The 14,729-nt window shown below is 31.1% G+C and overlaps 1 protein-coding gene across 1 annotated transcript; it reads right to left on the bottom strand.

Annotated features, from left to right (window-relative positions):
* Positions 1-7,972: 7,972 nt before the first annotated feature.
* LOC132758770 (uncharacterized) lies at positions 7,973-13,138 on the bottom strand. The gene is made up of 5 exons (XM_060750466.1): positions 12,849-13,138; positions 11,083-11,214; positions 9,208-9,244; positions 8,402-8,565; positions 7,973-8,183 (listed from the first exon to the last, which is right to left on the bottom strand). The coding sequence occupies exons 1-5, from the start codon at positions 13,093-13,095 to the stop codon at positions 8,161-8,163; spliced, it is 603 nt and encodes a 200-aa protein (XP_060606449.1). The 5' UTR covers positions 13,096-13,138; the 3' UTR covers positions 7,973-8,160.
* Between the last annotated feature and the right edge of the window lie 1,591 nt (positions 13,139-14,729).

Below are 14,729 nucleotides of genomic sequence, written 5' to 3'. Positions count from 1 at the left end.
AGTGACAAAAGTTTAAATAAATGAAAAAAAAACATGCAATTTACCTACCAGTTCCCGTGACAACACATGTTACTAAAATGACTGAAAAAAATCCAAAATGGAAACAAGTACCGCTATTCATTGCAAACAAACACTAACTAAATACAGATTCTAAAAATATTTAAATAGTGCATGTAAAATATTGATTAAAAGCAAGTGAGAACTTATACATGTAACTATATGATATGCGCTTTATATAATATTTTATTATGATTAAACTAAATGATTAATCAAGGAGGATGTTAATAAAATTTCCGGATTCAGTTTTCTTTATGTTGTCCAATTGTTAACTTCTGTTTTATCCGTTAAAACAATGTTTTAAAAGGAAATATATTCATAATCGCTACAATATAACACGACAGTCAATTATAGCTAGTATTACTTGCACCCAAACGCTAACATGTTCATTCTGTCCATCGATGTAACCATTACTAAACAATCAGTTCAAGGAAACAAAAGCTTGAACCTGAAAGGGTTCCAACAGACGCAGCCTGTATTTAAAGTAGGTATTATATACACTTTAAGAGCAATGTCAATAATGAGATGAAATAAAAATAACTTGACAAAGAACTGTAATATGCTTTTTTATAAAGTTTTTGAATTTCTTTTCTGCACATTCATAATATTTTTTATTTCACCAGTCTATCATGCCTTCAACTTTGTCCTTTTCCCTTTCTTTTACAAGATATTAAATATTAATTATTGTTTACAAAACTAGCTGTCATATTTCAGACCACGGCAAAAGATATATGGGTCGACATATGATACATAATGTTACCTTAACTAAAATATTATCGGCAACGACATATTTCGGACAAACTATGTTTGTCCGTTTAATACTACAGTTACATTCTGTGAAAAAGACATAAATCGTACTCAAAGTTGGCTGTCCTTTTTAGGCTTACTAGTTTTAATGAGGTGGACAATTCGACTGTTTTGCGAACCTCTTCCATCTCATCTAAAGTAGAAACAAAACCACGACTCCTGTCGATTGCGCACCAAACGGGCGCTGCAATTTTGAAAACATTTATTAATGATTAAATTTCGGTCGTATTCGACTCAAATTCGGAACATGCATATTCATTAGCGTATGACATTTCAGGATCCCTTCTTCCCTTTACCGAGCTAGATATTCCAGTTTTTACCGGCAGTCGGTGTAAGATTCTTAAATTATATGTCTAATGAACGTGTGAAATAAATAAGCACACTTATTTGATATTTCGATTCAGAACATTTCCGCTCCAACAGGCAAAATGAAAGTGAACAGGGTATTTATTTGACGAATTCTATTTCAATTTTCTAAAAGTTTACTACTTGATGAAATGTTCCTTATTGTCTTTTACGATAGAAAATACAATTTAAAGGAATATCCGAAGAAAAATTTCCTCCTATTACGTAATTTCAAGCATTTTCAATTATAAAAACAGTTATTTCTATTTATGAAGCTCTCTTACGACGGTATCAAAATTTCATTAATTTGAAACTTTTTTATTGTTTTGTTTTGGCGTAAATGTTCAGAGAATTTAATGACGATATATTCATTAATTCTTTATAGATAATGGAATTTGTCGTTTCTTGTACATGTATATTGACCACCAACATCTAATATTTAGTTTAAATACTGGCATGTGTCGTGTAATTATGGTTACATTCAGTATGCAATTAAGACAACCTTATAAGAATGAGCATTTCGCTAACTGCTTAATTTAGACACCTTGCGAATGTAATGGTAACATAAGATCGTACAAACATATCACACAATCATCCTGCAGAAACAATGACATAAAATAGATAAATACAGAATCCCTAAAGAAAGCCCAACACGGCAAAATTGAAAATGTTGCAGGCTCGGTTTGATTGAGCCTGTTCATGGACGGTACTGGAAAGTGCAAGTAACCGTCCTCGCCCCCTAGCACCGGCTTAAGCAGAATTCAACATTTAAACATCAAATAGTAAAATTTTGAATTTAGAAACATCCGCAGATGTGTTCATACGGCGGTTATCATGGAACCTTCAATGTGACACTTCCGTGCCATTCCATGAAAAGCGGCGTATGGTCCCCAAGTAATAAAAAGCGTGTCCCCTAAACGAGAAACAATGGGCGGAACTAAATAAAATGGAATTTTGAAATGGGATCAGAGGTTATGAAGCCTGCGTATCACAGATAAGACGTCAAAAGACAAATTTAAAAAGCAGGCAACATATCCTAAGGGTGATTCAACATTATTCAAGTAGGAATATTGGAACCACCCAACTAGAAAATGCCGAAAAGTTGAAAGTTAAAATACCACAAGCACAACAAAAATGTCGTGCTGAACTACCTTCAAGGATCGAAGATATAACATCATTGATTAAATGTACGGGGAGACTTTTTACAGCCGCCACACGGCACAAATAACACGGATGTGATCATAAAATAGATAAATACAGAATCCCTAAAGAAAGCCCAACACGGCAAAATTGAAAATGTTGCAGGCTCGGTTTGATTGAGCCTGTTCATGGACGGTACTGGAAAGTGCAAGTAACCGTCCACGCCCCCTAGCACCGGCTTAAGCAGAATTCAACATTTAAACATGAAATAGTAAAATTTTGAATTTAGAAACATCCGCAGATGTGTTCATACGGCGGTTATCATGGAACCTTCAATGTGACACTTCCGTGCCATTCCATGAAAAGTGGCGTATGGTCCCCAAGTAATAAAAAGCGTGTCCCCTAAACGAGAAAACAATGGGCGGAACTAAATTAAATGGAATTTTGAAAGGGGATCAGAGGTTATGAAGCCTGCGTAGCACAGATAAGACGTCAAAAGACAAATTTAAAAAGCAGGCAACATATCCTAAGGGTGATTCAACATTATTCAAGTAGGAATATTGGAACCACGCAACTAGAAAATGCCGAAAAGTTGAATTGAAAAATTGAAAATGCTCGGTTTGATTGAGCCTGTTCATGGACGGTACTGGAAAGTGCAAGTAAGTCAACTGATAAAGTCTAAATGGAAATGAAATTTGGACAATTTATAACCAGTGTAATATGTCTCCTAGTTTGTAAACACAAATAAACCATGTATAAAGGATCAGTTTGTTATATCACGTGCTATTACGAAGTCAGAAGTCATTTTTGATTTTGGAAGATAGTGCAATATACAGATACAAAAAGATGTACCGATTCCAGAAACTGCTCCTAGCTCTTTATCGTGCCAAGCTTTTAGGCACTCATATACAGGACCGAATATTTCTGTTCTTATCCCACCAAAAACTGTTTACTTATTTTAGTTGGCCATTTACCGTTGTACTTTGTAACGCTATGTAAATAAAAGCCTCCTGATAGTTTATGAGAATCTGTGTTAATAATTTTCATAATGATAATGTTCACATTCCATAATGATATATCGACTTCAGATCTTGACATAACGTAAGTCAATGTTTCAGACTTTATTCTTTCATGGTATAATTGTTATCAATTTCAAAAATTTAAGGTCAACGGTTAAAGGTCATTAACAGATATATCATGTTAAAATTGAAAATTGACCTGGGAAATTTAAACTTTTAATGTAGATATATCTTGAAAAATTAAGTGCCATAAATCCGCCATAGATCCACTCGTTTTGGGTCAAATGGTTTCAGATAAGTCACTACAACCTTTGTTAGGATTTTCATTAAGAATGTTGACGTAGATAACGAAATAAAAACTTGAAACGCTCTTTTTATAGTCCAAATCTCAAAGGTCCGATTGGCCTTTAATTCAAATTAATCTCTTATTCAGAAAATGCACAATTAACATACATGTACCATGAAACGATAGCATAAACTAAACAAGATAGCAATGCTCAATAAAAATCTATCATGAACATCGGCAAAAAATGGTATTCAAGAAAGAATTGATTGACTTAATATTCTTCATTTCTATAAAAAGCTTCATGTTATAACATTTTATATGGACATCTTCAGTTATAAAAAGATTAAGTTTTATCATTTCTTTTCATAATTACAAGGGAAATGGTGGCCAAGTGAAATGGTGGTCATAAGGTTAAGATAAATGCCTTGTAATTTGTTTGAGCAAGAAACGGCCATGTTTCCTCATATTACACCTATAACATGAACTTGTCCGAAGTCAACTTTGAAAATCTATTATTTGGTTTCAGTTATGATTCAAAATTAGTTGGTTTAATTTCACAGCCACAAGGTAAAAGACAAGAAACTGATTAACACTATATATAACATGCGCTACTTTATTTAGCCTATTTCATAGACAACATTTTTTTTCCTGAGAGAACAGAATTTATTTGCATACAGATGATACCTAAAGCTTTCATTTCATTTCAATATTTTGGTCAAAGAATAATGGAGGTGTATGCATATATTGTTCAAACTCTGAAAACAGGAAAAAAGGCAAAACTATTGTTCATATCCTTTGTAAAATTGCACCCACGTGTAGCATTATTTTCGGAATGATAATACGTTTTTAGTCCAATGATTCCGCACAATTGTTCAAATTCTACTAAAAAGCGTCACCAAACCACTTCATTTTGCCAATTCTGTTAAAACTGCTAGACGTAAAAAAATTTATAGGAAAACATGAGTTTTTTAATTAATCCACTAAAAGGTAGGATGGAGAAAAAATACAGGTAACTTTTATAAGTTTTATGTATAAGACTTTCTATGATATTCAACAGGGTAGATTTTATCAATTTTTATATCAATCAGAATCAAAACATCCAAGATAAGAATGCATATTCTATGAGCTAGAATAATCACAAGTATAAACGTACCTTGTAATGTGCAACTTTACACATGTCATTTTCACATGTCATTAGATACTGTGAAACAGTTTATGAAAATACGGGCAAAAATCTTTTTGGGTCTGTTAAAAATTCAACTGAAATTTAAGATAAGTTTAAAGTTAAGAATTATCAAGCTTCATCTGTAAGTACTTACGATTTCTCTACCTTATGCAAGAAAAAATGTGACGTTTCTGGCTTGCAATTCAAAGAAGGCTTTCTTTCTTTACCAATGGTATCATTAAACAATATACAATGTGAACCTGTGACGAAGTTTGTAAAGCACTTTCGTTTTTTTAGATAACATTTATGTCAGGTTTGGTAATACAGTTTTCAAACAGATAATAGGCATTCCAATAGGTACTAATTGTGCACCCCTGATAGCTGATTTATTTCTTTACTGCTATGAGAGGGATTTTATGTTAAGTCTTTCCCATACTTCACATCAGGAAATTATACATGCATTTAACAATACTTCCCGCTACATAGATGATATCCTTAATATGAATAATCCTTATTTCGATCAGATGGTTTCTAAAATATATTCCAGTGAACTTCAATTAAATAAAACTAACTTTTCAGACGTTATTACATCTTTTTTAGATTTAAACATTTCCATCATTAACAATACTATAGTAACTAAAATCTACGATAAAAGAGATGATTTTGATTTTAATATTGTCACTAATAACTATCCACATTTAGATGGAGATGTACCTCATGCTACATCATATGGGGTGTATATTTCTCAATTAATTAGATTTGCTAGGGCGTGCAGTCGCGTTGATGATTTTAATGAACGCAATTTATTTATTATTAACAAACTTCTTAAACAAGGTTATCGCTATCATTAATTGCGTAAATATTTTACTAAGTTTTACCATCGTAATTTAGATTTAGTTTTAAAATTTAATTGTAATTTGAAAACTCTTTTACGACAAGGTATTAGCAGGCCTGATTTTTATGGAGATGTGGTTTACAAACTTCGTAAGATCATGGGTCATAGTAATTTTTCTGCCGTTTTCACTAAAATTATCAAACGGTTTATTAAAAGAGGTTATGACCCAATTATTTTAAGGCATACCGCATGCTTGGTGTTCAACCCTATTACAGTTGGACGCTACGTTTTCCTCTTTTAATTACATCTGACGGACTAAGTGGGAGACTCTATGATGGACAGTTCTTAAAACCCTTTGGGACTGAATTGTCTTAATGTTCGTCTTCTGTCCTGCTTCGTCGGGCCCTTGTAGGTGATTTTCTTGTTGCTCTACCTTCCTTTAAGTCATCGAGTACTTTGGTAATGGTCATTGGGCTGTACCGTTCTCTACATTTTTACAGAATTTTGTATGTGTTTTATTTATTTCGTCTAATGTAACCATGACCATTGTTAGAATTTCACTTGGCGGGGATTAATTTATTTACACTTTCATGTCATTCAGGAACATATTGGGGCTAAGAGGGAGGTTTGGAGGGCCTAAAGCCGACTTAAACTCCCCAGTGGTTTAACTACCACTGACCGTTCCAAGGCGGTACCACTCTGTGTTCCTTCACGTGTTTTCCATGTCTGTGTTGTTACTTGTTTTTGAATGTGTGTTACTTGTTTTTGAATGTTTATATGTTTGTGATGTCTGCCTTGTTGGATTGTCGTTTACGGTAGGTATTTTCTCACACCCCCTCCCGTTTTTTACCCCCCTCCCCTTTTCACCATTACAGCCCTTATCCCTTTAATTTCCATATGGGCCCGTTTTAGTTTATATTATTTCACACATTACATGTCCCTCTCCTTTCACCGCCCTTATGTCCACTCCAGGTTTTGATTTGGTGCCTTCTGGGTGCCCTACTTTGGTGTGTCGGGGGCTGCGTCCTGTGAACGTTGCCTTTGCCTTGTTGATCATTATGATCTTTATTCTTGTCTTGAATAATAAGCAACCGAGTTTTATTACACAATGGCTAGTTCATGTCATATCATTGGTTTAATGTATCCATCTACGTTTGAAGTTGTCACATTACGAATGCAAAAGTGTACTTATATGGACATTTAGATATTGTATCATGTATATATATATGAAGTAATTGATTCTTCAAATAAAGAACTTCAATATTTTAAGAACGTAAATTCAATATTATAAAACATATAAATATATGACGAATATTTCTTTTAAAAGTAGAACAGAACGCCAAAAACATGCAATAATTCAACACCATGAGTATTCCATGTACAATATTTAATCACTCTTTTAGATTACAGATATAAATTACTTTGAATTTAACAAAAATAAGTATTTTCTTGACATCAAGGTGGTTGACGGTTGGCTCTTACTATCTGAAACTCTTACTATTGTACTAGTATCTAAATTTATTCCAGTCAAACAATGGAATAATAAATCATTAGAATAAGTGAAGCAAAGAACAAAGTTTTGCACGCATGTATAAAATGATACCCACAGTTTTATATACATTCCACTTTAAACAAAAACACTAAGTGTCGATTTTGGAAAGAAATGTAAAACCATGATATCTGTTAAAAGACAAGCCATTTCAGTAATGCCTCGTATAACTCTACATGCATCCAGCATTCTATTTATGTAAACTTAGTGCCTTTGTAAAGTAATTTAGATGTTAATTTTAGAAAGACTGATATAATGAAGAAAATATGTATATATATTAAGATCAATACTAAATCATGTACAAGGTTTACTCACAAATATACTAGATTAACATCGTTTTGGTTATTTATGTGTGCTCGCGGGTGCGTGCGTGTGTGTTTTTGCAAAATTTACAGAGAAAAAATCCTTAAAACGCGTTTGGTAAAAGTAAAATCTCATTAACTATACTTTCATAGAAAATATTTACACTTAAAGTGACATCGTCAATCACTTTAAAACAAATTCTTAAAGGCACATGCAAAAACAAATATGATTTTTTAAAATGTTTAATAATAGTTTTATTTTTGATGTTGCCTACCTGTTTAATAATTATTATAATAATAATAAAATTAATAATAATAATAATAATAGTAATTTCCAACAGAAGAAAGAGATGGATCAGGTAATTAGCAAATGGTTTACTTTTTGGAAACTTTAGAAGTACACCAAAAATTAAAAAAAAATCTTTTGAGAATAAGACAATAAAGCATTTATCGGACATAATTTTTTAACTTCAAAAATAAATATGCAAAACGTTCAAATGAAACATATAAAAATATCAGTATCTCATGTGATATGGACGTGAAACATTTTAATGAAAAACAGTTTTATTTTCTTCAACAATGAAAAGAAGAGAACTTTATTTGTTGTTTCTCCCTTGTTTCACCCAGCGTTAAACAACAACAATACTTTCATCATCTATAGCTCTGTACTTCTTAAATCTGAAAAGAAAAACTAGAACAGAAAAACTAGTAAATGAATTTCAAAATAAAAAGCTAAAAGGATATTTGAACACGTGTTTTGTACATCTCAAGTTGCACTTTTGTTCAAAGGCAAAAAAAAAATATTACTTTACCATAAGATTGAAATAAAGCTATACGCATTGTTTCGTATATAAACGCGTATATAAACGATCTAAAAAAAGTAATATTGAAATTACCACTGTAAACCCTGTCTGCATCCCTTTGGTCGCTAAGACTCTCGTAGTTACTAGCATCATTATCTTGATCTCTTGTAACAGCTTCATTATCAGTTATTATGTTGTTATATATGTGAATATTTGCATTTTGACTTTCATTTTGCGATTGTTGTCTTGATGGGTTTCTGTTATTAAATCAAAGTTTGTGTTACTTTAATAGCATGCGGTCGTGTGACTTGCAATCTTTACAATTTACTAAAATCATAGATCAACATAGTTATATACACTGCTTTTTTCTCTAAAAAAGAAAGTTTACTGTATAATAAATTCGTTACATAGATTCTTCATAGGTTATATATAGGTATATAAATTGCTGTTTGAAATATACATTATATTATATAAACAAACGGTTATATAGCTCCACATTACCAGCCGAAAAAATCTTTATAACTAAAATTAACTCACCTTGCTCAGTGATGATCGCAGTAAATTAAATTCATTTCTGGGATTTTTTCACATGTTTTGAAGATTACTTTCATAACAAATACTATATACATCATCGTCATCATCATTATTATTTATTTATTTATTTTGTTTGTTTAAGGTGTATCATAATTTGGAAAATACCATTTGGATAACCAAATACAAATCTTGTTAATTTTTACAGCACACATTATTACATAACAAACTTCTGTTTTCAACTTCTGCTTTTGTATTTTTCTATACATTTTGCTAAATATTTATTACTTAAAGAATACTTTGTGAAATTAGAAGAAAACATTTAGAGTAATACTGTGGTAATAGGTTATGTTGTAAGATAAACAAACCGTTGTCGAAGTCTGTTTCTTTCCTGACTCGGCTGATCTGTTGAAAAAGAAAAAGTTTTTGAACTGATAAATATACAGTTTATACTTTTCTACAATGTATTTCATGGCAGGATTAAAGCAAACAGAACAAAGCAGACTGAGAATTCCTTTAAATCAATAACAATATAACGCTTAGATAAATAGTAGTGCATTTATTTGTTATAAAATTGTTATAAACTAAACGTATGGTTCAGATGAAGGTCTATAAATACTTTATTCGTCATTACCCGCGGTAGTTGGGTTTGTAAACAAAAATGCAAAACCTAGGCTTAACCGAACATACAAGTTAAGTCACTAGCAGTAACATCTAACAAATGTATGCTAAATGACTCAAGAAAACAACAAAATATCGTCAATTAAACCATATTTAATTGACGGCTTCTTTTAAAATATTACGTCATCATTGATCTCGAGGTAAATGATGCTACACCTTCGATTTTTTATGATTATGGTTTAAACCTTTTAATGTTATTTAAGAAAGATCAAAATATATTACCCTTTTTACTCAACAATATTATTTCTACGAGAAAGCACAATTAGAAACTGATGATTGTTTAAGATTAACATTCATTTAAATGTTCTTTTTTCAGAAAAGAATAAAATGCTGTTGGAATAGGGCATTTAAGGATTTTACATATTTTTATAAGAACTTCATATGTAAGATCTATTGAAACTATAGGACATCTATGACCAACGATAACACCGGAAATATGGCTTTCCAATCGGAACACCTCTTGCGACTTCAAGAATTCCAAAAATATGTAACATTCTTGATGTTTTGCCGGAAAGAAATTTTGTAATTATTTGTAGTTATACTTTTAAATGTTTTAATGTCAGAAATGATAAAAATACGAGGAGAAGAAGAAGAAGATTATACATTTTTTTAAATCAATGATAATTCATTTCCATTCATTATTGTTATCGCATTAAACATGACATATATATACATAGTATATCATTTGTATAGGGCTTACATTGTTACAATAAGGGTGCATACAAACTTCTATAGGAATGATGAATTCAACCTATAAATGACTCAGTTTAAAAATCTATACTGTTTTTAACATAGCTCGCGCGGTAATTATGCTTGTTAACAAAAGTGCAAAAACTAAACTAAATTGTCCATAAAATAATGTAATCAGCTGCGTATCTAACAAATTTCGTCAATATGTTACAAGAAAGCAACAAAATATTAAATAAAAAGCTTTAAACATAATGCCATCAATGATCTCGTGGTAAAAGTTCCAACACCCTCGATTTCCATGTTTATGTTACAAAGATTTTACTGTTCTATAAAATAATAAAAATATATTTACTTTTTTCACACAACAATATTATTACGAGGAAGAAAAACTAGAAACTGATGATTCTTTCAGACTCACATAATTCAATTTGTCTATTTCTTCAAAAATGAGTAAGTGTTTTTTTCTTCTTTTTTTTCTTTTCTTTTCTTTTCAATGGGACCTTCAATGATGTAGCATATTTTGGATGAGAACTTTGTATAAAAGTGGTCAATTTCGACCAAAGAAAACTCCATATGAACATTCACCATTACCGTGAGATCAGAGGTGGCGTTAGCTTATTAATGTTGAATATATATGATTGATAGATCAGAAAAGAAACCTTTTGCTGTAGATTTTTAACAATTTACTAACATGTATGATATTTTCACAAGGGAAACATTTATGATTTATTATAAATTAAAATTTAATGGTGGATATATTTTGTAGTAGTAAGTCAGTATTTCAAAAAATAGCATAGGTACAGTCAACCGTCGTAAAAGGTTTATCAGACTATAAAAGTATACTATTGTTGCAACAACTAATTCTAGATTACCTTGATCATTGTTTCGTTTGTTTCTGATGACAAAAACCATTACAGCAACTATTACAACAAGCGCTGAACATATTCCGACGATGATTCCAATAAATGTGACATTTCCGATGTTGAACATGTGTCTTTGTTTCCCTGGTACAAATAGATTAATCAACATTAAATGAGTAAATTGAGAAATAGCAATTCTTCCCTATTGCTCCAATTGGTTTTATCGACAGGGACCGAAGTTTTACAAATATTTTAGGTGCTCATATTTATATCAGCGAAATTCTAATAACATACTGATCGAGTTATATTGCAATGACATACTGACATACTTATAATTCAAAGACAAACTAAACGTCGTATTATTTAATGACATACTGAACGTAGTTTAATTCAATGACATACAGAGCGTCGCATAATTCAATGACAAACTGAACGTAGCATAATTCAATGACATACTGAACGTAGTCTTATTCAATGACAAATTGAAGGTAGTATAATTCAATGAAATACGGAACGTAGTATAATTCAATGACATACTGAACGTCGTATAATTCAATGACACACTGAAAATCATTTAAATCAATGACATACTGAACGTCATATAATTCAATGACATACTGAACGTCATATAATTCAATGGCATACTGGACGTCATAATTATTATAATTCAATGACATACTGGACGTCATATAATTCCATGATATACTGAACGTCATATAATTCAATGACATACTGAACGTAGTGTTATTCAATGACACACTGAACGTAGTATAATTCAATGACATCTGAACGTAGTATAATTCAATGATATACTGAACGTCATATAATTCAATGACATACTGATTGTCGAAAAAAAGGCATATTGATCGATATGCTGATCGAAGTATACTTAATTTTGTAAGAACGTAAGGAAAAATAATGCGTTAGAAATATTACTATCTAAAGGAAATTAAAATATCTGATGCCTAATGCAGAACCTCCTTTCTTGAAGAGTATTCATTTTAACATTTTCAGTACGGAAACATATTTTTATGGCCTTGGTTTAAACCAAACTGGGTGCAAACGTTTTTAAACACTTCTGTTTAATTCTTTTTGTCTGGTCCAATTGTGGCTTTCCGTTTTATTTTTCGATATATAATTTAAACATTGACAGCTATCTACAACTTTTACATACTTTTTATGTAAAATAAGTTAGAAATAGGTAGATTGACAACATGAAATGATCATAATTTGAAAACCGTTTAGTTATTTGCCTTATGTTTAGAAATTTATTAAGATAGCTTTTATTGAGGAAAAGCAATGACCATGAAATACCACAAATCTAGCCGGTATTTATTTTTGTCAAGATTAAGACATACAAAGTAATGTCAAAATTTTGGCCTACCTGTTTTAATTCACACAATGTTTTTTCCAAATTACTTTTCTTTGCTTTCTACTATTATTTTAAAACTATGGTAGTTTCTTACCCTACCCTCTTTGTGGTAAGATAAAGATGAAATAAGTAAATTTTCTCTTTATAATAATGTTTACTTAAATCGTTACATTTTTTCTAGCTCAATAAAATTATTATGTATTATCAGGACCTATACAACTTCTTCAATTATTCTCAATTAAGAATGAAAACATAACATAGGATAATGTTTTATAAAGGAATTTCTTTTTTAGCAACATCTAAATATCTATATTTGAATTTGGTAATACGAGTTGTACATAAATAGTGTATTTGTATCCTTATGTAAGCTGAAAAGAAAGAAAAGGTCATACAAGATCTTGCTTACTAGATTTGTAGATGTTAACAATCAAAGTTTTATTGTCGCTCAGTTGCAAATAGCGTATCTCACACACAAAGTATTGTTTAGAGACGACATCTGCATTTACGTCTAAAACACATTCCTGTCCATAATCACATTGTTTCTTTATTTTGTCTTCTTTATCGGTCTTCTCAATCCAGGATATATTAGAGGCGGGATAGCTGTCAGCTGTACATTTAACATGTGCTCGTTCTCCTTTGGTAATATCTAACATTGCTCCAGAAATGTTGAACTTTATATCGGGTCGATCTGAAAATTACATTAAATAAAACATTGTTATTTATATTAATATCCATATTAATTAAATAAAGCAATAAGAAGTTATTAGATACAACTAACATTGTTTTCTTCTTTTTCGTGCATGCGTGCGTGACTCTTTGTGTACGTGTATGTGTGTGTATGTACGTGTGCCTGTGTGCGTGTGTATGTATGTATGTGTGGTATATCAGAGGCGAAACTGCTATCAAATTTAACATGCATCGGATTTCCGTCAGAAATATCTAAAGCTGCGCGCCTTCAAACGAGCCAAAATCTTTCAAGAAATTCAATCTTTAGAAAAATGTATTAAGATCTTAAAAAAAGGAAAAAGGTTCAATATTTGATTTATTATTTACATGTTATGTGCGATTTATAACTGATCTTGCAGTATCAATCACTATAATTCAACTGCGTTACTAACGCAGTAAGATGTATTTATGTTTATAACATGCTTTTCGGTGGTTTATAGAAATATATCAGAGATTTAAAAAGTGGTAATTTCACTGTTTGAAACAGTGAAATTACCACTTTGATAATTTCACTGTTTTGAATTTAAGCCCCTTACGTTTTTTCAGTGAAATACCAGCGTGCACAGTATTGGGTACCAACTTCATGACGTGACGTCGTAAAAGACGTCACGTTGTATTATTATTTGGCGCGCTTTTCATTAAGTATTAGGTTTAATGTCTTTTTAAAACTTTTCTTTGCATATAATAAAAAGAAAATTTGTTTAGTTTAGAGCAAGATCGAAATATATTTCACCTTGTGAACACCAAAAGTTCATATTTCACTCGTGGCTGCGCCACTCGTGAAATATACCTTTTGGTGCTCACTCGGTGAAATATATTCCGATCTTACACTGAACTAAACAAATATCCTCTATATATTTTGACCTCTGTTTTGGTAATTAACGTGGATTGTAAGTGCCGTTTGCAATGTGTAAATTACTGTCTTTGTTCACTTCACAATAATTTACCTTTTAATACATTTTCGAACTTTTCATGAAAATTAGCTTGACTCTGGAGGCACGCTGCTTAAATATCAATCAACATACATTGCAGTCTTTATTTCATTGATCAGTAGGTAGACAAGGAATGGTTCTCAATGTGGCAAAAGCAGTTACATAGAAAATTGCAAAAATACGTAAATGCTCAGAAAGATAAAGATACATTTATGTTGTGATAATAAAGGTTTGTATGTTACACGCACGCCGTTCGTCTCATTAAATATTATGTGAAAATGGGCTTGTCAGTCTTTATTTGATTGGCACTAAATGTCTGTCTGTCATAAAAATACAAATACGAAATATGAAGTGTAAATCAATTGCTATTTGAATAAAAAAAACTTAATATATGACATCTATAAATTTGAAAAAAGAATTTTTTCTTGATAAATGGCTTGTACAGTATGTGATATATTAGAAATTTTATTAATCATTTTATATTGACATCTAACCTATGTAATTGGATAGTGTTTATGTAAATATGCATGTATATGATCTCGCATAACGTCATAAATAAAATTTGTTGAAGCATAAAGAAATAACAATAAAATCATTCACATAAGTAAGAATCGGAAGTACAACACGTA

This window comes from Ruditapes philippinarum, unplaced genomic scaffold, assembly GCF_026571515.1.
Source record: "Ruditapes philippinarum isolate M1 unplaced genomic scaffold, ASM2657151v2 ctg21045_1_1_1_1, whole genome shotgun sequence".
Taxonomy (NCBI): Eukaryota; Metazoa; Mollusca; class Bivalvia; order Venerida; family Veneridae; genus Ruditapes; species Ruditapes philippinarum.
The sequence above is the reverse complement of the archived record's forward strand: the minus strand, read 5'-3'. Positions and strand labels throughout refer to the sequence as shown.